Source organism: Syngnathus acus, chromosome 9 (assembly GCF_901709675.1).
Source record: "Syngnathus acus chromosome 9, fSynAcu1.2, whole genome shotgun sequence".
Lineage (NCBI taxonomy): Eukaryota > Metazoa > Chordata > Actinopteri > Syngnathiformes > Syngnathidae > Syngnathus > Syngnathus acus.
Window position 1 is genome coordinate 6847275 of NC_051094.1, and position 24656 is coordinate 6871930.

Below are 24656 nucleotides of genomic sequence, written 5' to 3' on the forward strand. Positions count from 1 at the left end.
GAGCAAAACACCATTAACAAGGCAGCACAGTGCATTTATACACAATTCTCGTTTTTATTTAGGAACTTTGAATTTAAAGCATTTGAGGTTTAAAAACAAAATATTATAACTTATTGCTACACGTGCCTGTTGTCTTGCAAAATCGCATCTTGTGCTACACGCAGACGTGACCCGCCCAGGGGGGGGTGTGGTGTGGACTGTCGCTTAACTTGCGGGTGGAGCGTGTGTGCGTCCACTAAGGGCGGAGGAGGAGATGAAGGAGGAGGAGCGCGCACTATATTCATCCATCTATCCATCCATCCACTCAGCCATCCAGGCAGGCAGGGAGGAAGGTAGGCATTGAGGCAAGCTGGTCCTGGTCCTGGTCCTAGTCCAGGTGCTGGAGAAGAAGCGTGTGTCGAGCACGGCGGCGGCGGGTGCAGCGGCGGCATGGCTTCGTCTTACGGGAGAAGTACTGACATGCGCTTCGCCGACTGGATGTCGAGTCTCCCGCAGAGCATGCACAGCATCCCGCTCACCAACTTGGCCATCCCCGGTGAGTAAATCCACGTGTTTCATCGGCTGCGTGAATGTGTGTCTTCACGATTTCAACACGTTCTACCGAAGGTCATTTACGATGAATTTTCACGTAAGTCGGAACGTGTTCTTTAGTCAGCACATAATCACCAAGTACTGAAGTCAAATTTCAATATGCAAAAGCACTTATCGTCCATGAATTTAATGCAATCAAGTGAAAAACAATCGCAAAGTATTTATTTGTGGGGCATGTGAAGCGTATTCTTCCTCGATATCTGTTCGTAACCTCGGAATGTCGTATCTCGGTGCCGTTGTAAACCGAGAACGCAATTAGGTCTCTTTCGATGTGCGAGACCTGTTGCGCAACGTACATTCCTAGATAGATAGATAGATAGATAGATAGATAGATAGATAGATAGTGCCAACCTATCAGTGCGCAGTTGTCCTTACAGAAGCTCCGCCTCTTTTATGCAATCAATTAATAATACAAAGTCATTAAGGTAATGTTCAGATTCATCATTCACTTGTTCATGCTGCTGTGCGCCAAGGATTTTTATTCCAAGTGTTTTTGAGTAATGGCTGTACACTTGTGCGGAATTGTGTACCTGTGTGTAGTTTATTTGGGTACTCTGGCTTCCTCCGCTATTCTCAAAATTCCAAAAAAGCTTCGGGGGGGGGGGGGGGCACATTACATTGCGGTCTAGCGTGCAAGCTAGTGGGCGGATGGGTGGCAGGATCGTCTGGAATGACAACAGTCTGTGTTGATCACAGATACTTTAATAAGTAACTTAGTTACTTTACAGACTAGTTGCTTTGAAAAGTAACTTAGTTGATTAATTGATTATAAGTTACAATCATTACATTCAGCAGATACCAACAAAACCTGCCACTTCATTGGAAATGCATTTTAACTATTTGAAAAAAAAATTTGTTTTTTGGAATTTCGCTGAAGGATACTTGTATTTTATTTTGAAGGACTGTAAAAAAAGTCTTTCTAGACTTCACTTAAAAATATTTTTAAATAAGCAGTCAATTTGACTTGAGACCTAAATGAAAAACTCAACATTTATATTCTACATTTGAGGACCTTCTTTTTCTTCTCTTTTTTTGACATAGGTCATTGTAGCTAGATTAAAAAAAAAAAATTTCGCTGACACAAACTCAAAATTGTGATTATGTTTGTAGCTTGAAAGCGGAAATCTCTCCTTCTTCCATCATGGTTTATATGCTACGGTATGGACAACGTGAGTCATCATCTAGCTGAATAATTTTATTATTCATCAATTAGCAAAACACATTTATAATGCTCTGAACACAGTAACACATTTAATAATCAGTGTCTTTGGCAAGTATGATGATCGATGATTGCTTCAATCAGAGCGATATGATTAGCGGTGGTGTTGAGGTGGATGAAGTTGGGAATCATCTGGAGGCCCAGGTACTAAATACACGACTCACCGCTGCTTATATGAGTCAGAATCCACACATCAGCGTTGACATGTCATAAGTCATGCTAGTAATTTGCTGAATCACACGCCTAAGTGTGGCCTGGTTGAGACGCGCCAAGGCAGCGAGCAGCATGGGAGCATGCTCTGTCCCATTTAATTAGCTATCATTACTTGCTCATTGCCACCGTGGAGGAGGAGGGGGGGGCTGGTGGTGGTGGTGGTAGTGGGGTGAAGCTCAGATGCTCGCCTCCCACCCACCTCCTCCGTTTGGATCCATGTTCTGCATAAACACATTGTGATGATTACTATTCTTGCTTTTTGTGTTTGCACAATTGCCAGCGATTGTTTGTCAAGATTTCCTAATCTGAGAAGAATTCTATTTTAGCTACGACCATGTGTTGCTATTGGAGAGTAATTCTTCTCACAAGGGAAAACTTATTGTGCTCAGCTCGTATTCAGGTAGGACCCAAACCGGGACGGACAGAAACAAATAAGAACCACTGAGTTAGATTCTCAATCCCTGATGACAGATGCTTCGCCCATGTTATTTATTTTTGTAATATATATATATATTTTTTTAGATGTCCCCAGATGACACAGACTGACTAATCCCGACTCAAGTGTGTTGTCAATTTGGAGTACCCAACAGTGTGAGCTGAGGAGTGCGATGACGCGACTCTCTTACCAAACAGCTAAACAGCGCCTGCTTGGTTTTGCACCAACTGCCGGGGCAACACAGCTGTGCTTGTGTCGTCCTTCTTTATGACAGGCAATTAGTAAGGATCATCATGATTCTGTGCTTTTATTGTCCCCTGAGAGGATACAAGCTCAATGTTCCTATTGAAAAGGAGATATGCACTTACTGTAGTAAAGATATTAAGACCTAAATGAATTTATAGAGCAGTATCAAAAATTTAAATCTCTTCTATAGTTGACCGGGAGCCAGTGTAAAACCTTTTGGATTTGGAGTAATTTCTGTGTACTGGTCAGACCCTGAGCTCCAGCGTTCTGAACGAGCTGAATGGATGAACACTTTACCAGCTTTGTATTATTAGAAATCAACAATATGTTGCACCAGGACAATGCAAAATCTTTCGATGAGCACAATTAGAGCGGCGTTAATGACAGAGCACAACTTTCACGCTGGCAGCGATGCAAATCAGGACGTTTAATGATGAAGTCCAGAAACACATTTGTCATTGTCTCTGTTGGCTCATATTAGCTCGACCTTCAGGGCTGAAATTGTCACGCTATCATTATGTGTGACAGTTGCGACGGAGGAAGGAGAGAAAGCAGCTGTTGTTGATGAGGCTTCAATGTCTTATTTCAGAAAAGTGTGTGCAAGAAACCGAGAAGAGGTTGAACGTATTTTATTAAAGGATGATAAGGCTGATTTACAGTAATAGACAGCAGAAATGTGTTTTGTAACGAATGAATAGGGTCTTAGAATGTAACCTTGAGGAACACCAATTGAGAAAACGCTTTAATTTTATTAGATTGAATAATTTAGGCTGATATTAGGGTGATTTGTGTTAACAACATGGAAGATGGGACATAAAACAAAAACAAATGCTTGCCATAACTCCAGCTCTTACTACTCTGGTAATAATTCACCACTGTTTTTCCATCTCCTATATTGCAGCAATTTATTGTACAGTCACCATTTGACCCACCATTCCCCCTTACTCCCACCCCCCACATCACAGTAGGGGACCCAGTGGGCTATTTTCTGCAGCTACTAGACGACTCCTGCAAACTGGTTTGTTTCGCATCAAGTGCGGTGGCCAATAACGTGCTGCCAGATACTGTGTGAATTCATATTTTCGTATGTCACCATGAAACCAATCTAGCATCATTACAACGGACAGCAGTTGTTTTGGACATGGCTGTAAAATGTAATAGATGGGACTGAGCAAAAAATGATGGATTCGGATTTGCAATTTTCTCCCGAGTCCACATTTGCATTTGAATTAGTCATTTTTAAACCAAGTGCTGATTTTGATTGAGAGGTATGGTACTGGTTGACAAACAGGCGATAAATAAAGAAGCCGCAGAAGGAATATTTTGTGTCTTTCTGGCTTCCTCCGAAAGAGGAGACATAAATCCCTCGACTGGATCGCTCAGTTGCCTCTTAATCCCCAAACAGGGAGAATGATGATCAGTTACCAGTGCACCAAGATGTTTGGGGGGGGAGACTGAAAATAGATTCTTGCTGTTTTTTTTGTTTTTTTTTTGGAAGGGGGGGCAATCCTGCAAACATTCCTGATTATATCCAGATGTCTTACAAGCAGGCTGAAAATGATGTCTGGATTTTCTACCCAGGCGGCTTCAGTCGCGGTACTGTCTGCTAATTGGGTTTCCAGGAGGGCATTTGTCTTGATTTGGAAAGTCCAGTTGGTACGCAGCAACGTGAGTGTGTGTGCGCATGTGTGCGTGCGTGTGGTTTTGGGAGGAAAAAGCGATAAAGGACAGTCCAGCCAGGTAGCCGTGTGCACATTCAAAGCTATTTTTAGGCTGGACAAGTGATAAAAGCGCATGGGGAGATTGAAGGGAATGGATGTCCACCTGCTTGGATTTCAATGATGCTCCATGGGTGTGCTTCAGTTTCAAGGAAGCAGTTTGTTACAAAGAGTCTTACTCTTCCAGTACATTCCAAATGAGTATGTGTCACTCATTTTTAATTAGAATGAGAACTGGTAACTTGGTGTTTTGTTCTCGGCTCCTCACCTCATTTTCTTTCTACTGTTTCTTTTTTTTTTTTTTTTTACCTTCCATCCTCAGCTCCTCATTTCATCTTTTACTTTCCTCCCTCATTTTTCCTAAATCCCCACCCTAGCCTCCTTTCCTCATTATCTTTTGTCTTTCCTTCCCTAGTTTCCTCCCTCTTCTGGGCTACTTACCTTAATTCCTCCGCTTTGTTTTTCTCCTGGTTTCCTCATCTCTTCATTTCCTCGCCTAATTCCCTTCCCACTCTCAATTGATCATCTTTCCCAAATGCTCTCAATTCCTCCCTTTATTGCCTTTCCTTGTGGTATTTTACCTCCTCAAACCATCACCTATGTCCTTTCACCCTCTCCTTGTATCACCTCATCTCACCTCTGTCCATTTCCTATCCCCCTCTCCCATCTTCAAATCCTCTTCTCATCTGCTCACTTCCTCTCCAAATGTACTTCCCTCATCTTCCTTTCCTCTTGGCTCTTTTTCATTCCAAATGTCCTTTCCTCATTTCATTCCCCTTCTTATCGCCTCCCCTCATCACTCGTCTCTGTTTCCGTCCGAATTTCTTTTCCTTTTCAATTTTCCTTCCCTCGTCCTCCCTCCTCACCTCGTTTTGGCCAAATTATAGTCCCTCCTCCAACTTCCCTACTTACCTGCACACTTAATTGATCTCATTCACCCCAATCCTCTACTCATGGAAATAAATTATCGAACGATTTACTAGCTTTTGATTTCAAAACTAGTTATATCCATCGAAGCATAACCGCCATGCGTCGACACGCTTGCCTTACGCATTTCTTTCCATCTGTTTCTCATCTCCTTATTATTCTCTCCATCTTCTTAAAACCCACTTCCTTATGTGATGTCATCCTCCCCTTAAATCCGCTCTGCATTTCCTCCTCTTATGTCTTCTTTATCTCCTCCCCTCATCTCATCTTCTGCTCATCCTCACAAGTATTACTCGACTCCAGCTTGTATCTCTCTGCTCCTGTGGACAGTTTGGAAGGATCGTAAAAGCCTCCAGGCTTAAATATGTCCCACGGCTGCGGTGTTTGTGGTTTTCTCCATGAATATATCATGCACAAGCTTCATGACATCCACATTTCATTTGTCATGCAGCTTTATTTCCTTGCCTGGAGTTTGGGGTGGCTTTTTGTATCCATTAAAATGTGACCAAGATATGTTGCAAGTCAAAAAAAAATTCACTTAACTGGTCCAAACATTATTTACAGCTACAAATAATGCATCTTTATTCATTTATCTATACCTGCGACATATAGAGATGGCAAAAAGATTCAATTCACCTGTTGCCATTCATACAACAGAATAAAACGTCTTGGCATTCCAACATTTAATGAGCCATATGTTTCCATTAAAATAAATAAATAAATAAATAAATAAATAAATAAATAAATAAATAAATAAAACTCATGGTGTACCAACAAACAAAAAAGTGGATGCACTCTCACAATTTGGACTTTGTTTGTTTGTTTGTTCAGTTGGGCAATGCTTAAAATTGAAGACAAGTCCTTCCCAGCGTTAACTTGAGCTCCAGCTGTTTGAGCGTGTTGGGGTCATGCTCCGCTTCCCGACCCCCGCAGTGTCCACCTGCTCCAGCTGTCAATTCTGCTTTGTCTCGAAACATCTTCAAAAAGCTTGCCGCGGCTCAGAGGCTGGACTGGAGGCTTCATTCTGGTTCCTGTCTGTCTGCTTAAATGTGTGCGCGTGCGTGTGTACGTGTTGTTACTGTGCGAGACTGAACAGGCCTGTGATGAGACAAAAAAAGAGAATGGGGAATCGATTGCTGAAATGAGAACAAGCAAGCGGATGATAAAACAATTTGTCTGCTTTGTGTAACGTGACACATACACACACACTGCAGTAGGTCACATCAGGACACAAAACAAGAAAGACAATTTTCATGATCAGGAATTCAGCCGACGTCTTTTTCATTACGGAGCTTTACTTATTGCTAGAGTGAAGCGAACAAAATTGGAGCAATTAAGATACAATAATGACTTCACGTACGGGCAAGGAGAGTCACAGTTGTCGATACACTTTCAGCCTTTTATTGAACGAGCCAGGCAAACACCAAAATACAGCTATAGTTGGCTCAAACAAAACATTTTTGTTGGCGTTTTCCAATTTAATAAGTGTCACAAGCCTTCTGCCACCCAAAAGTACTCTGGTGCTTATTGTTTACAAACATCATTCAAAGGTCGATAGCTGCCAGATGTGCTATGATTAAAAAATATGGATAAGGAAACTGAAGTGAGGGGTGGAAAAAAAACAAGTCAGCATTGACAGCCATGCTGAGTTGTTTTTGTCTTCTCTTCAGCGTGGTCATGTGCTGAGGATGCTTTCAAGTTGTTTCGGTTCATGACTTAACAATCCTGATGTTATTCAGACAAGTTGTTGCCATGGCGCCAGGCTAGTTCTAACGTGGCGCTTCCATCCCTGCGCAGGCCACACAAATACACAACGACACAACATCCCTCCTGAAGGCTGTGTTTGTTTGCGTGTGTCAACTCCAGGTTCCCATGACTCCTTCAGCTTCTACATCGACGAGGCGTCTCCCGTGGGCCCCGAGCAGCCCGAGACTGTGCAGAACTTTGTGTCTGTTTTCGGCACTGTGGCCAAAAAGTTGATGAGGAAATGGTTAGCCACGCAGACCATGAACTTCAACAGTCAGCTGGAGTCCGGCGTTCGCTTCTTTGACCTGCGCATCTCCACCAAACCGCGAGACCGCGACAATGAGCTCTTCTTTGCCCATGGTCTCTTCAGTGCCACAGTCAGTATAGTGTCTGTCTGTCTGTCTGTGAGTCAATCTAGTGATGTAACGAGCCATCTATCCAGCTAGTTGGCAAGCTATCCATATTGATAGATTTAAAAAAAAATTGTGTTTTAATTTAATTGACACCACTGCCAAAGAATTTGTGGTTAATTGAGAGGGATTATACAAATTAAACCTCAATAATTACCTTGACATTTTATCATATTTCTCAGTAATGAAATCTTGACTCCTAATGAAGATGTTCTCTTTGGTGCTGATCCAAATTAAGACCAATGGCCATCTGTGCTCTGCTGTGTGTAATTTTAGTTTTATGAGCAGTTGATATTCCTCATTCCTCAACAGGAAGTTTTACCTCATTTTCCAGTGAATAATGCAGAAAGAGAAATCCTGCTGTAATGGGAAAATGGGTACACACTCGGGAGATGAATAGCTACAATATATACTTGATGCTGATCCAAATTTTTATTCTTCAGTTTAGCCAGATGTATGCGCTCTACTAAGTGCCGCTATTTTATGTGTTTGTGACGACCCAAAAGGGACTCTCTGAAGCTTTATAGACATTCGTGCCATAGCCAAGGAAGAACACCTTACATTTTACAAGCTGCCGTCTTCTCTACAAGCTCGTGTTCTACTTTTCAACAGAAAAATCGTTACGATTCATTATTTTATGTTTTGATTGAGAGGGAGCGAGAGTGTTATTTTTTTCATTTCTGCAAAATTCATTGAATGTCCATTTAAATGTCAACATTGTGAGACGGGGCACATTTTCTTGATTTTCGCAATGAATAATGCATGATTTGTAATATCAAAATTCAAGCACATGCTGGAAGGTGTCTAATTTTCTGCTGATTCAAATTATGATTAGCGAAATGTGTGGCCTAGTTTAAAAAGAATCTCTTGTAGGTGAGAGAAGGTCTGGAGCAGATTAGCAGCTTCCTGTCCGCACACGCCAGAGAAGTGGTGTTCCTGGACTTCAACCACTTCTACGGCGTTCAGAACCTGCACCACGAGAAGCTGGTGACCATGTTGAAGGACGTTTTTGGAGACAAGCTCTGCCCGGTTGTGTTTGCCCAGGAGGTAAGCCTTCAAAATGGTGGAAAGAAATTAAGTCATGGTCTCCACTCTCTATGAAATATTACCAGACTGACAACAGTGTGGCTCTGTTTACTATAATACAAAATAAAGAAAATCCCCAAATGCGCTAATTGGGCAAGCAGGTAGTTAAATGGTTCAAATCAATCCCCCAGTTTTGTAGTCACAATAAATTAATAGTTTTGGTTTTGAAGAGATAAAATTATATATTTTAACTGCATGTATACCACAAGAATAAAATAAGCTTTCAGATGATGGTAAGTCTATTTTCCCGTGTCCTCAGGTAAGTCTGCAGTATCTGTGGGAGAGGGAGTACCAAGTTCTGGTCTTCTACCATCACCCCATGGCTCTGGAGGTGCCCTTCCTTTGGCCTGGCCAGATGATGCCTGCCCCGTGGGCCAACACCACTGACCCGGAGAAGCTGGTTCAGTTCCTCCAGGCTTCTGTCACTGACCGCAGGTTAGCAAGCTGCTGTAAATATGTGTTTTGGGACGTTATTCACAAGTGCCACTACGATTTACTTGGATTCCCATCCGTGGCACTATTAAGGCTTACTCAATTCCTAATGAATTGGAAAAACATATGGGCTGCTTGTCTCCTGCAGGAGGAAGGGAACCTTCTTTGTTTCCCAGGTGGTCCTCACACCAAAGGCCAGCACGGTGATGAAGGGTGTGGCTAGTGGACTCCGAGAGACAATCACAGAAAGGTGAGCATGTGTGGACACGTATAAGTGCAGATTGTTTGAAATAATATAGTCCACCAGACACACATGCACACACCAGCCTCAATATAACAACTTACAAATGTTATTTATATTCAAAAATGTGGACAGGCCCAACATTGATCCCTGGGGAACACCATAAATAATGTCCAGACCAAGAGAGTAAACTCCACAGTCCACAAACCTATCGTTCCCTGTCATGTACCCCGCAGGGCTTTGCCGGGAATGATGCAATGGATCCGGTCGCAGCGACCCGGCGAGAGCGGCGTCAACATCATCACCGCCGACTTTGTTGAACTGGGCGAGTTCATCAGCGCCGTCATCACCCTCAACTACCACATGGACGACGAAGACGACGACGCCACCTGAGAGCCGTCGGCCGCGTGGTCAGTGAGCACAAGTCGCCCCCCACCCCTGCCGCTCAGGGGTCTTGGTCTGTGCTCTGCCTCTTTTCTCCTTGGCATTTGTTTCAGAGGAGATGTGCTGCTCCTTTCACTTTATTTAGGGCTATCGTGGAATGGTGAATGACCTGAGATCAAGTTGAGAGAAGAAACGTTGTGGTGGACTATGACAGTGTCAGCCTGGTAATTTAGGGAGGAAAAATGTCCCTTCTTTTAAGTGAGATGTCCCACCCAAGCTGTAAACGTGAGCGCTTTCATGATACAAAGGTAAAGCTTTTATATATATATGTTCCTCATAAGGTATCTTTGCAAAGCATGATTCTAATAACAAAGGTCATATGTGAAATAATTTAAATGTACACCCCAACAAATTAGTCTTACTAATAGTCAAATTGTCTTTTCAACATTTTTTTTTATTGATACATGATTATTTCAATACAGTATTTTAAAATGTATTTATTTGTTTTTTTCACATTTATTTTCCTTTGTTACATTTGTTATTTATTTTAATTTAAATCATATTCAACTTTTTTGGAGGGGTGAGGCTGGACTTTTTATTTCAATGTTTTTATTTAGTATTTATTGATTGATCTCAACCCACTACATCCCATTGAATGTACTGTATGGGGCAACTTCTCTAAAATAGTTCATTCAATGCACCCCAAAATCATAATTAATAAAACAAGATTTTACATTTTAAAAAATCAATTAAACAATAAGATTGCACAGCTTGTAAAAGGTTTCTTTAACACTTTTAACCCATATAATTTTTTTAAAGAATATTTGTTGATTGATTCAAACCCATCTCGTACCATTGAAAGGATCTGGAAAAATTATCAATTACAAAGTAAAAAATGTTTTGACTTTTTTACAAATGTCTATTTCTTAATATATGAATTTATATATTTTTCAAAATCATGTTCTTTAATATATATATATTTATTGATAATACCACTGGGAGTATCTGGTTTAAAAAAACTTAAACTTGCTCACTCACGCAGATTTTCACAAAATTCTCATACTGTAGATTTTTAATTGATATTTATTTGTATTAATTACTTATCGAGTCCAACCTGCCTCATATCACAATAATCTCCCAAATATTAAATTAAAACAAAATTTCTAATCGCACTTTAGCATTATTTATTTGTATGTAATTTCACCTTAAACCATTGAGAGTTTGCGCAGTTGATGGAAGCAAATATGCTGTTTTTGAAATAACCAAGGTGTTACTGTAAAGGTTTGTGAAGAGTTTGCTGGCTCGGAATGAATTGGTGGTGGGTGCTGAGTCGTGATGTATAAAAATATTGCTCACAAGAGTCTATCCAGCATCTGTTTATACTTTCAATTCCCTCCTTGTGCGTCTGTATCGAATATTGCGGTGCAGCGTTCATGAGTCACCATCATGATTTTGTAGTCTTTCTGCTGACACAAAATTTCAGAGGTGAACTTCATTTCAAGTCGGCTTTTTTGTCTTTTTTTTTTAGCAGCACCGCTTCAACGTGTTTAGATAACAGTAGCACATTGGTGTCTTTATCGGGTGTCTTTGAATGTCTCCACAGCTCTGAATTTCACAATATCTGGCATTGTTGTTCCATTATGTGTTCATTAAATATATTGCGAGAAAGAGAAGAAAGTAAGGTGACCAATGCATTGACAGAAGTATGAGATTCCGTAGATGCCAAAAATTTAACTTAATTTAACCCCAAAAAAAAATATATTTGTTGTGAGGAAGAGTTTTTTTTTTCATGTGTATTTGAGAGGGAACGTTTGAAACTATTTAAGTGTTAGTACAAGCTTTTGGGGTGTATGTTTAACATTTGTTGGGGTGTGAATAATTTGGGTGACTACGTAGACAAAATGGGTGTGATTTTTGGTGAGGCATTATGTGTAGAGAAGAGTAAGAATATTTTTATTTGTTGTGAGTTTTTTAATGTGAGTGAGAGTTTTTTACGTGACGGGGGGCTGAGATATTTAAAAGTGTGTGTGTGAGTTTTTGTGTGTGTGATAGGTAAATATGAATTTTGGCTTCTATGGCACCTCAAACAGAAATGTGTCATTGCATCGTAGGGAAAAAAAAGCACTTTCTGCACAGAATGTATCCTGTGAGGATTGTTGTCTCATCCGCTACCATTACACAAAAACTATTAGGGATCAGCGAATGTGTCTCAAAAGTCAGCTGTTTTGTGTGCTTTTGATGAAAAGTCCCGTTTGTACGCATTGGTGTCTTCAAATTGTTGCGCTTTTTATGTTTTATATCGTGTTTGTACATACTTTAATTGTAAGATGATATTGCCAAGAAATTGTAAAGCGCTCAGTGACTTTACTATGATTCTTCTTCTTTTTTTTTTAAATACAAATTTGGTCGTGTTTAGCATGAGCGGAAAAACTTTCCTAAAGTACCATTTGGATGCTCAATTTCTGTGCATCCCTTTTATTATTTATAAGTTGCATGACTTTAAGACGTGTTTTTCTCTCCTGACTGCAGTCAAAAGGCTGAAACTGCACAAATAACTTGAGACTTGATAAGGGCGTACAAACCTGTGTTGTGAGGTCATTATTGTCTTCCCTGTTGAAAGCTCTTGTCATTGCTTTTATGTTATGGTGTACAAAAAAAAATGAAGAATACAATAAAAGAGTCATTTGTTGTTGTAAAACTGAAACCTTTGTTCCTAGAGTGGCAGATAAATAAAAGCTTCGAACATTGAACGCTTTCCCTGATCTCTCCCTGTGTTTGGAGAACTGATTGACTTGCCATATTATTTATATTATTATATATTATATATTACGATTGATTTATTATTATTAATATTTATATTCATTGCAGTCCATGTCGCCTATAAGTACGCGCTTTGTGAGAAAATTCAGCACACTAGTAGAACAACTATGTTTTCCTAGCATCAATTTTTACACTACTGGTACAACATTTAGACAACTGGTTAGCAATTGAGTCTTACTAGTAAACTTCATTGCTGCACTCGTTACATTGCTTGTCCCAAGTGATAGTAGTATTTGACAAGATACCTCATTAATTGAAAATAACTTTGAAATTTTGAATATTTCGCCAAATCTCCATTTGACTGAAGTTTGCCAGAAAAGTTTTTCCAGTCATTTGCAACCTTAAAAGTCACATTATAAAATTAACCATCAGTGTCTCAGCATGAGTAGGAGCAACAGCATGTATATGTAGAAATGCCAATTATTGGTGGAAAAAAAACATGACTTGTCATTCTAGGAGTGCGCTTAATTGCCTTGATTAGTGAGGAAAAATACTAGTACATGGACCTTGAGCTGCATATGAAGAATATGAAAATGCTCAAATGCCTTTCTGTCTGCTTTGTTTGTATCACAAAAGTAATTTCCATCACTTCCCATTGTGTGACAATGGACCAAGCAGCAATTGAACTTTTTGTTTCCCTTCATACACAGGAGCATCCTAAAAACATATCCATAAATACAAAACAAAAATCATTCCTAGTTACCACGGTGATGAGAATGAAAGTAGGCGAGCGGTGGCACATGGGGTGACCTTATGCAGACGTGTTGTATAATTCATGTAATTCACTATGTCATTCACCATAACAGCTGAGAACGGACCTGACTTGAAATTGGAGCGCTTGTTTGTTTACATCCGTGTTTGGAGTACATGGTGACAAGCAATATTGACAAAAGCAATTTTCTTTTGGAGATGGAAATATTTGGAGTTCTAGCGAAACACGACAACCCTTCATAATAATACGTACATACAAAAAAAGGAAAGGACTAAGTCATTTTTAAGGGAACTTTTTTTTATGACTTAGTCATATTATGACCGTAAGCGTGATAGGTTCTGATAATAGCCCAACTTTATTCTCATAACATTACAACTACTTTCTATGATGTCTTGGTCTCGGAATACTGTTATTCATATTTATTTTTATGATGTATCAACATATTTAAATGTGCCACTTTGTTTTGGTTGAGTTTGGAATGTAAAGACAAAGAAGAGCTGTGGAGCCTCTTGATCATCTCATCGCAAGGATCAGCAGCAGCTAACAGTACACTGAGGTGCACTTTCACTGGAGGGAAGGTGCCATAAAACTTCTACCGGTGCCTACGATAGCACTCTGGGTAGATACTTGATTACGAAATAGACCAAGGTGAAGTCATTACTACACACGTGGGGGACATGAGGGGAATTGTTCGGATTCTTATGTTCACTCGAGCATGATAAAAACATATGCTGGAATTGGACCAATATAATGGTGTCACGTTCATTTATTGTCCTCGACTGGGAACAATTTTTCTACTTCTGTGTGACCAGTTCACGAGGGATAGGAGCTGACTCATCACATTCATGGAATCGACAAGAGCGGAAACAGTCTCTTTTCCCCGAGAGATGGGAGACCTTCTCACTGGTACGCCCCGGATTTTTCGGGAACAGATGGTGGTCAAAAAGGGACATGTGACCATTGTGTGGCGGCACTAATGGAGGCCACGGTCTGCCGACCTGTTGTCTGAGCCAACTGTTATTGTAGCCTGAGGCCCTGAGACAGGACTGGTGATTTTATAGATACCAAATATGACCCACTTTCACTCTTTACCTGACTTCCACTCTTGTGCATTCATCGTCCAAAACCGGCTCAAACCGGCTTAAAACGGTTCAATTTGATCAAAACTGGCTCAAACCGGCTTGAGCCGGTTTAAACCGGTGCAAACCGGCTAAATCCGGAAAAATCTGTGAGACAACCGGGAAGCGGATAAAACCAGTAAGCGACAAAAAAAAAAAACTTAAACACTAACCCAAAATATTTTATATTAATCATGTACCAGAGTATTGTGGCTATTATAGTCACATATTTTGGTTCTTCCTTGACATAACAAGACACCAAAGCACAAAACAGCAACGAATTTGTGTATACAACGGTTTCTGAAACAGGATGCTTATGGCAGAAAATCTTTAATTGTCCCCCTCTCATACACACTGGCAGCATTTGTTTGCACTTGTGTGTTCTAATTGGCTCTATTATACGCCGCCGCTATTGCCTGAAAAAATAACACCCCCCCACCCCACACACACACACATTGCTGCCATATTAAAAATACACCTAACTTGTCATTTGCAGCTTGTTCCCAATTGATTTTGCGTTATGACTTGGACGTGCTAAATCTGTCAGTAGCCCAGAGTTTGTTTATATATGGGAAAAGAATCATCTGTCACTGTCCCAACTTAATATGCCCTGTGGCTTGGTGGCACTGGCTCTGGAGCTGACAGCCTGTAATGGCTCGGAATTGCATGAAGCCCCTCGATGAGGTTGACAGCAGGGTTGTGATGGAAATGTGGATGTAGGAAATAATGCAACTAGGAAAAAAGTGTCAAGTTTGTCTGAAATTGGAAAGCAATTAATGATTTTTCTTCCTCGATTTGAAAGGAAATCATTCAATTTTCTTTTTTTATTGAAATTGATTTCCAGCATGTAATTAGAAGGACTGCCTCAAAATCAATGGTATCCATCTTCATGTGTCCTGCTGTAATTAGTGATGTGCATTCCAGTTCTTTTAAGTGAACTGAATCTTTAGAATCGGATCACTCAAAAGATTCGTTCAAACGAATCGTTCAACGATACGTCCCCTTCACTTTCACTTAAGCTTTTTCCCTAATGAAGTGGCCTGTGAATAGGTACACCTCATGGACACTTCAATAGGTACACTACACGAGGTAAAAAAAAAAAAAAATGAATGAATAAATAAGAAAGTGTAGCGAACAATTCGGTGAACGATTCATTTGAACAAATCTTTTGAGTGAACCGATTCTAAAGGTTCGGTTCACTTAAAACTGGAATGCACATCACTAGTACAAAGCAGTGCAGACGGCCAAGAACCGCTAGGTCGAAATAGCCGACTGGTTAGTGACACCGGCTCTCGCTCAGTATGAACCTGGTTCGATCCCAGGTGGGGGCATATACCCACATAGATTTTAGAATTGGAACCTCGCATATGCAAACAAATGCAAGTATTTATGTGTAAATACATGAGGTGGCCCCGCCCCCAAGTCGGCCGAGAGAAAACCAATGGATCACGCCCACTACCTAGGGGGCGGGGTGAAATCCAATAGTATAGGACACGCCATTAGGTACACCGCCATTTTCAGGGGTACCTAATAACAGGCCACTTCATTAGGGAAAAATCATGGTCAAAGCTAAAATGAAAGTGAAAAGTGCCACACCCGCCCTCACCCCCACTTTCTGATTGGCTGTTTGATCAGTGACATCACTTGGAAACTGCATTGGAAACTGCACCTTTGACCATGACATTTCCCTTATAAAGTCCATTAGGTACACCGCCATTTTCAAGTGTACCTAATAACAGGCCACTTTATTAGGGAAATATCATGGTCAAAGGTCACAGGTGTCAAGCTCTAGTCCTCGGGGCCGCGTTCCAATATGTATTCCAGGTTACCCTCGTTAAGCGCACCTGCGTGAAAAGTTTTAGCTCCTGCAGAACGTGAAAATGACCAAAACTTTTCACGCAGGTGCGCTTAACGAGGGAATCACACGGACACTCCATTAGGTACACCGCCATTTTCAAGTGTACCTAATAACAGGCCACTTTATTAGGGAAATGTCATGGTCAAAGGTCACAGGTGTCAAGCTCTAGTCCTCTGGGCCGCGTTCCAATATGTTTTCCAGGTTACCCTCGTTAAGCGCACCTGCGTGAAAAGTTTTAGCTCCTGCAGAACGTAAAAGGAGCTAAAACTTTTCACGCAGGTGCACTTAACGAGGGAATCACACGGACACTCCATTAGGTACACCGCCATTTTCAAGTGTACCTAATAACAGGCCACTTTATTAGGAAAATATCATGGTCAAAGGTCACAGGTGTCAAGCTCTAGTCCTCGGGGCCGCGTTCCAATATGTTTTCCAGGTTACCCTCGTTAAGCGCACCTGCGTGAAAAGTTTTAGCTCCTGCAGAACGTGAAATGACCAAAATCTTTTCACGCAGGTGTGTTTAACGAGGGTTAACTTGGAAAACATATTGGAACGCGGCCCCTCGAGGACTGGCGTCGACACCCCTGGTTTAAGTGAAAGGTGCCACACCCGCCCTCGCCCCCACTTTCTGATTGGCTGTTTGATCTGTGACGTCATTCAGACACTCTATTAGGTACACCATCATTTTCAGGTGTACCTAATAACAGGCCACTTTATTAGGGAAAAATCATGGTCAAAGCTTAAATGAAAGTAAAAAGTGCCACACCCGCCCTCACCCCCACTTTCTCATTGGCTGGTTGATCTGTGACGTCATTCTGACACTCTATTGGGTACACCGCCATTTTCAGGTTCGTTCACAAAGATTCACGAGTGAGTGACAGACAGCGTCGCTGCTATGCCAGCCGACACACGTTCTGCCGACATTGATGTTTTAATTTTGTATTTGTTGATGGTGTTATTATACCGAATGTGTTTGTGTTTTAATAAAAGGTTGAAAAAAAAATCCGTTATGCTGACAATTGTTATTTTGGGGGACATCAACTCATATAACAACGCAAAACACATATTGTCATATACACCAGTTAGCCAAATGTCTGATTTTTATGTTTTAATTGGCGAATATAAAAACATGGAATAAAACACCAGATAAGTTTTAACATAAATGTTTATTTAAAACAAAAACAAAAAAATAATAATATAATAATAATAATAATATTAAAAGTACATTTCAAACCAGCAATCCAATGTGAAACTGCAGTAGATATATTGGATAACAATATTTAGGCGTATATATGCATACACGTTATTTAAAAACTATGTTATAAAATCAAGATTACAAGCTTAACCTCCCCGTTGTTGCATAACGGCGCATCCCTTCATGCAATAAAGTTAGCCGTTTGCTTGGAGAAAACGTGCATAAAAGATGTGGTGTTTCAGTGAGTGGTTGTTTCTTTCCTTGGCAAATCGTAAATCTACATTCTGGCTTACATAGTTCACGCCAGGAGGGAGACGCAACACGTTCACTGACTGATTCGTTCTCGCAATGAACTGGAAATCCAAATCACTCACTCACTGACTCGTTCACTCACAGATACGTTCAGTTGGTGAACGGGAAATGCAATTCACGACTCATTCGTGAACGGGAAGTTATGTCATTTTCTTCTTCGTTTTGTTTTACGGCGAGGTGGCACCAGCTTCAATGCGCACTACCGACACCTACTGGTTGAAGTCATATGAACTGAAAAAAGAACGAATCACTTTATGAAATGATTCGTTCACTGTCGTTCACTGCAAAATACATCACAATACTGTTTTTCATACATTTCTAAATCTGACTCCAATATTAAAACCTCACCTTTCACTGAAATTTCCAAAGCCCAAATCCAAAACAGATGATCACCAAAGCCACAAATCATTTTGCTAGTAAGAGGAGCTCCGAATGAGCCTGAGGGAGTGATTTGTGGAGAGGTCATTGTGCTATTAAAAAAATGTTTAGCTCATTAATTTTAAAACATAGCTCTCTCTTAAAGGCTTTACAAAACAGCTTCTATGTAGTGCAAATTGAATCTAAATCTCTATTGCCCTCCTGTGTTTGCTACTGCAAATCACATATAGGGACCCTTATGGACACAACTGTGTACGTGGGCTCCCTCTAGAGATTTGAAGAGTTACTGCACAAGTTACTGCATGTAACTTTCAAGTTTCTGTAAATTTGTACTGAATCTTTAAGTATTTTAAATATGTTTTACAGTTGTCATTAATCCTACTGCAACACATTTCAAGTAATTAATTAATTGAGTGAATGTGAAGCAGGGATGAGGCGCTGCAAAGAAAAAAAATGGTTGTGGATACAATGCCCTGTGATTCTTAAAAGATTCAAAATAATAACTTCAAAGCTTGTAACCCTCTTAATTGATACGCTCGATAGTCCTCTGAAGACGTCACTGTATTGCATGCATAGAAATGAAGGCAAATAACAAAAACACTGCATAATATTGTGGTGGTTTGTCTCCCCCTAGTGGAGGTTTAAGGGAAAAATAATCCACTCAACCCTTTATTTTCATTAAAAAAAAGGTTTTATTGATAATGTAAAATGATCTACATCATCCTCATGTACCGAACTGTACGTCCAATGGGCCGGAAATATAACAACCATCGTCCACAAGGTGGCGCCATGCCAGCCAATTGCAGGGCACACATAGACAAACAAGCATTCATTCAAAGACACTGGAGGCCCACAGCAGGAATCGAACCCAGCACCTTTACACTGTCAGACGGACGTGCTTACCAGTGCTCCACCAACTAAAAACAGGCGAATTTACTAAGAGGGCAGGATAAATAACTGGATGTACAAGTCTACATGCGTGTGCGTGTGTGTAAAGAAAATTCTCTGTTGTATCAAACAGTATATTGCGCTTAGAAGTTGTAAAGTTATGATAGACGTTTACCTTTCATGGAAGACTAAATAAAAAAAGAAAACAAAAATGGGTCTACAGCAGTATTTTTGTTCATTTCTTTTAATTAAACATTTTTTGCATTTTGTTTAATGCCTAAACATGCAGTGGCTCCCTTTGAAAGTTATAAAAAAGGACATAACGGGAGGGTTAAAAAATTCATAATAATAAAATTATAGGTGTTTTGCCCATGGACGAGTTTTGTCTTTTACATTAAACAATGGACTACAGGCTCAACTTCATTGACCTCAAAACCATGGCAACATATTGCAATTTATTCCATGTAGAACAAAACGAAACAAAACAAATCCCCAAAATAGGCAGCCTTGCTAGTATTTTGTTTGTTTGAAAATGGCAGTAGTAGAGTAGTGGAGGACAGAACAGGGCAATGTTGTCTTTTGATATTGTTGTTGTTGATACCTCAACTGGTTACCAAGCAACAGAGGCCAAAGAAGCGTCTCTTCCTTTGTTGGATTAGCGGGTAGGGAGACAGGTTCAGCAAACTGCTGTCGTCTAGAAGCCACAAGAACACAGAGAAAGTATTGCAAAGTGATTTTCATTTCATATTCTTTCCATTGCCTGTCTGTCAAAATATGTCTTTACGTTTCAATGGCACAAACAAAGTCTGGACCTTTTCACTGTGGTGAAAAAATATAGTTGAGAATATAGCTGAAACTTTTCAGTAGTTCAACCCACAGTCCTAACACACCTTGGTTCTTTAGTGGTAAAGGCATCGTCTCCCTGAGTTTAGTGAGAAGGTTCTTCATTTCTCTCATGTCCCTGCAACAAATAAAGATGAAATAGATCTTGTCCCTTTTTTTGTTGCATATAAAGTGTGTGTATTTGGGCTGAATATGATATTTTGGCAGATACATTTGTCTACAACAAAACTCTTCTTAACATAGTTTGAAAAATAGTTATATACATTGCATACTGAACTATTTGCTTATCACTATTTTCCATGACTTCTGATATCAAAGTGAATTTGTTGATAAAACTAGATGTGTAGCAATGAAATGTATTTCTATCATTATACACATAATTGAACAATACAGCATCTTCATTGTGGACCTACTTTTCAATGTTTTCTATGTCCGTGGCCACCAGCCATGCGGGTGGGGGGCCGTCGGTGGGCGAGGAGGAGGTGTCCTCAAGGATGGGGACGTCTGAGCTTTTGTCGGCTTTTCTGTCCACTGACGGAAGGCTACAGGGATCTTTGCCTAGTGCCGCAGAGAAAGAGTTGAAGAAACATGTACTTCTAATTTGGGATCAGGGTTAGGACCAGGGTGTTATGGCTAGGGTTAGGGCTGGGGGTTTAGGGGTACAGGTGTTAGTTTAAGGGTTAGAATGTCAGGGGTTAGCGTTTCAAACTAGGGTTCGGGTGTTTACCTTTTCTGTGGAGCTGCAGGGAGCCCAGCAAGCAGAATGACTTGAGCATCTCAGTGATGTACATCTCCAAGCAGCACTGGAGCTGGATGAAGAGCCGACAGATCTCTGGGTGAATCTCGCCATCCTCTGGCCTAAAGCACATCAAGAAATTAGTGATTCCCCACAGTGGACTTTTTATATAAGTTGACTTTATATCGCTTGTTGGGTCTAAATAGTGCCCTAAGTGTACATTCAAGCAAAGACGTATCTGTTTATGTGAAAATGTGTCTGTGAGCATTTCTTATTCACATGGTGTCTTTATATGTGCTATAATTCTTGATCCTTGTGGGAAAAATAAAATGTGTAAAAAAAACCTGCATGACGATCACTTCAGCCAAACAAATTTGACAAATAAGCAACAGAATTGCTATTTCATTTTTGCTTGATGATATTGTTTATCTTTGAATTTGCTTAGCTTCCTGAAGACCAGTAATGAAATGTGCTGACATAAAAAGCCTATCAAGTGTGATTTATTTACCCGCTGGTCGCTCATCACCAGTTTTTATGAGACTCTGTAGCAGCATCACATATGCTTCAATCTACAGCAGGTGATAACTGTGTGTGCACTAAATCACCCACTGGTGAGTGAAAGTACTGAAATAAACATTAAATAGAAAATTGCACAAATAGTTTAAAACATTTTTTTTTCTCTCTTCAATTACATTTTATATTTTTTTTTTTTTCTACTTTTTTGTTAACTTGTGTTGGAGCTTTTTGAGGAAACACTTTTTTAGTGGAGGATATATATGATCACACTGACCCTGCAATCAATGTGAGACTGTGATGTGCGGCCCTGGCTATCTCGCAGCCTTTGGTTCGAGTCCTCAGCATGTCGGCCCTCAAGTTGGGACAGTCGACGGTGATCTCGCCAATGGAAATGACCAGCTCTCGGTACAGCGCCACCAATGTGTTGAACTCTTGCACGATCTGTGTTGCAACCAGAAAGTAAACACCACTTTATGTAAAGTATGTTCATTTGCACATGCATGATCAAATACGAGAGCTGTATTTACAAGTCTGCCTTTAAAAAGACAACAATGCCCCAACTTGCTAGATCACACCAATATATGTATTCTAGCTGGCATCTACATTTGTTCATGATTACAAAGCCACAAGTGGATGATGGCACTATTAAAGCAGCGCCACTCTGTGGCGAAATAATCACATTACACTTGAACATGCTACACAATTGTTTTGCACATACGAATGCATGAAAAAAGTATTCCAGTTAAATAAAATGTTATTCTTTTGCTCCAACTCTTGTATTGGATCTTTGTCAGACAACGCAGGCGTGCATGGGCCTGTGACTCCATGTTACATTGCACCGAATAGTGCCAGTATCAAAAGAATACACTGGAATCCAAATAAAATAATAGAAATTGTAAAATACAATTACATGGTAAATAAACAGAACAAATGCCCCATGTGCATTTTTTTTAAAAAAGAAATGGTAATATTAAATTAAAAAATAAAATAATTGAACAGGCAAAAAATATTAATCATAAAATATAAATTTCAAAAAGCGAAAACGATCATACAACACAGCCAGTGCAAAAAAAAAACAATAATATACATAATGATCATATTAATACCGTTTTTTCCCATGTATAATGCGCAAAATTTAACTAATTTATTGTCCTAAAATCTGGGGTGCGCATTATACATGGGTACAATCTTTTTTTTTTGAAGAAGAAGAAAATCATGGTACAACAATTTTTGAAGAAAATCTTGTCACGGATGGAGTGTGGAAAGGAGCGGGGCGACCAAGTGCAGCTTGGACCAGGGTTTATTGGAGGAACTCAAAACACAGACTTGGTAAACTAATTGTGATAAATAACTGGAACATCACTCAAATATTGGTGATCCCGTTAAGAGTCTCACATATTTCTTCGCTATTTAGTTTGCTACTGCATGCGCAGTGATACTGACCGGCAGAATAACATCCGGTTGTTCCCAAAGATGATCTTTTTTCTGAAATAATTTTACGTTTACGGACTTAAGTAACCCGGCCGGGTCATACCAAAGACTAAAAATGGGACCCATTGCCTCTCTGCTTGGCACTCAGCATTAAGGGTTGGAATTGGGGGGTTAGATCACCAAATGATTACCGAGCGCGGCACCGCTGCTGCTCACTGCTCCCCTCTCCCCCAAGGGATGGATCAAAATCACACGGGGACGGGTCAAATGCAGAGGACAAATTTCACCACACCCAGATGCGTGTGTGACGATCATTGGGACTTTAAAAAAAAAAAAAGTCAAAATTTGGGTGCGTATTATACATGGGTACAGGCTTTTTTCCAGCATCGACATGCCATTTTTAGGGTGCGTATTATACATGGGGGCGCATTATGCATGGAAAAAACGGTAATTATTATTAATTAATTTTAGAAAAGAAACTAGGATAAAAAAAAGATGCAAAGTGAACAGGCAGGTTGCAAAATAGCAGCCTAAAAAAGTCAACATGATCCTTGATCAAAATAGCACAGAGGTTGCTTTAATGACTCCATTGATTATCGATCGTGCCATGTTGACTTTGCACCACCTCAGAGTACCCCCCCCCCCCCCCACACACACACTCCCTCCCAGTCAAATAAAAGCTGCTCGACTTCCGTGCCGGCTCTGCAGAGCGTTCATTGCACGCAGCCTTAAAAGACGTTCGTTCACTTGACATGCTCCATGTCTCAGTACATCAATCATCATCATCATCAGAGCACTCATTCATGCAATTTTGGAGAAGAGCCCCCCCCCCCCCCCCCCCCAACCGCTGCAGCACAGCACCCCACAGCTGTGAATGCACATTATAGTGCAGTACGTCATACATGCAGCAATTTGTCGTCATATGTGTCACGCGCATGAGCGTGCAGGAGACACAAAGAGGAGGAGAGCAGCGGTGCACGGGATGGACGCGCGTACGTCCGCCACTTACCATCCTGCAGTCGACCACGGCGCGCAGGGCTCTGCGGCTGCTCTCGGTGCTCTCCCGCCGCTGGGGGTCTCGGTAGAGGGGCTTGCCGATCTGAAAGATGGACCCGGCCGGTCTGGGGCGGTTTTTGCGCCCGTACGATGCAGAACTCATGCATACACACCCACTAATAAAACAGTCCTGATACGGAACGATCTCTCCCGTGTGCTGCGGCCCCACCCCCCCTCACCACCGCCACCTCTCTCCTCCTCCTCCTCTTCAACTCTTCACCGTCCTCTCTCTTTTCTCCTGACCCAAACCTGCCTTACCCCAGCCCTCACGCCACCTCCCTAGAGTGGAGCCAGATGTGCTCCCAGATAAGAACGGACGATGAGGATAAGGAGGCAGAAGACGCGCTACTCTTCTCCGCATCAAGTCACCTCCACTCCCGTGGCATGCAGCTCACAAGCGGGCTCCTCGCTTCATCTCCTCCTCACGCATCACCCAGCACAACCCGTCCATGATTTGCACCGAGCACCACTGGCAGAGGCGGCCGGCCGATAAGCATCTGCTGCCTCTTCGCAGCATTGAAGGCTGCAAACGTCACCGCCTCACAATTTTTATTTATTTAAATTTTGGGTTGCACTTTGGCGTGCAGATCTGCACATTCATTCACAAATCTCTCTCCCCCCCTCCTCCTCCCCCCCCTCCCTCTTCGGTGGTTCCTCCTCTTGTAACCTTGGAGGAGCATTTTGTAGCAGACTGCTGGGGAAGGACAATGAAACACATCCCCACCCCGATAGGTGAAAAGCCGTGATATAAAGCGTGAAAGTGAACGTTTAAACAAAAATATCTTATAATAGTAATCAGTGGGTGAGCACTGGTGTGTTGTGAGATACTATCTGCAAAAAAAAATCCAATCTCATATTGTTAGTCTTTGCCTCTATAATATCTATGCTGATGTTTATTGACATACAGGACAATTATATTCTCTTCTTCCATTGGAAGGCAGAAGGTAGCCTTCATTAAAGTAGTTGCCATAATAAATTATGACTTCCTGCCACAATATCAGCTTTGTGCATGATTAAACCAGCCCAAAATTCGCATTGGATAAGTCATTTTGTGAGTTAATTGAGACAATCGACTTCATCATTATTTCAGTAGTCATAGTTTTTTGGGTGTTGTTTTGTGTGCGCTAAGATTTTTCCACTGTAA

At 40.9% G+C, this 24656-nt stretch overlaps 2 protein-coding genes across 2 annotated transcripts; one reads left to right on the plus strand and one right to left on the minus strand.

Moving 5' to 3' along the window:
* Nucleotides 1–126: 126 nt before the first annotated feature.
* plcxd3 (phosphatidylinositol-specific phospholipase C, X domain containing 3) lies at nt 127–10146 on the plus strand. Its single transcript, XM_037258784.1, has 7 exons — nt 127–535; nt 7217–7473; nt 8380–8553; nt 8852–9027; nt 9173–9274; nt 9502–9679; nt 9795–10146. The coding sequence occupies exons 1-6, from the start codon at nt 430–432 to the stop codon at nt 9656–9658; spliced, it is 972 nt and encodes a 323-aa protein (XP_037114679.1). The 5' UTR covers nt 127–429; the 3' UTR covers nt 9659–9679; nt 9795–10146.
* An 8568-nt stretch (nt 10147–18714) lies between these two features.
* Nucleotides 18715–24150, minus strand: rgs7bpa (regulator of G protein signaling 7 binding protein a). Its single transcript, XM_037259585.1, has 6 exons — nt 23466–24150; nt 21300–21466; nt 20501–20631; nt 20187–20331; nt 19821–19891; nt 18715–19624 (listed from the first exon to the last, which is right to left on the minus strand). Exons 1-6 carry the CDS (start codon nt 23613–23615, stop codon nt 19533–19535), a joined length of 756 nt encoding a protein of 251 aa, XP_037115480.1. The 5' UTR covers nt 23616–24150; the 3' UTR covers nt 18715–19532.
* Between the last annotated feature and the right edge of the window lie 506 nt (nt 24151–24656).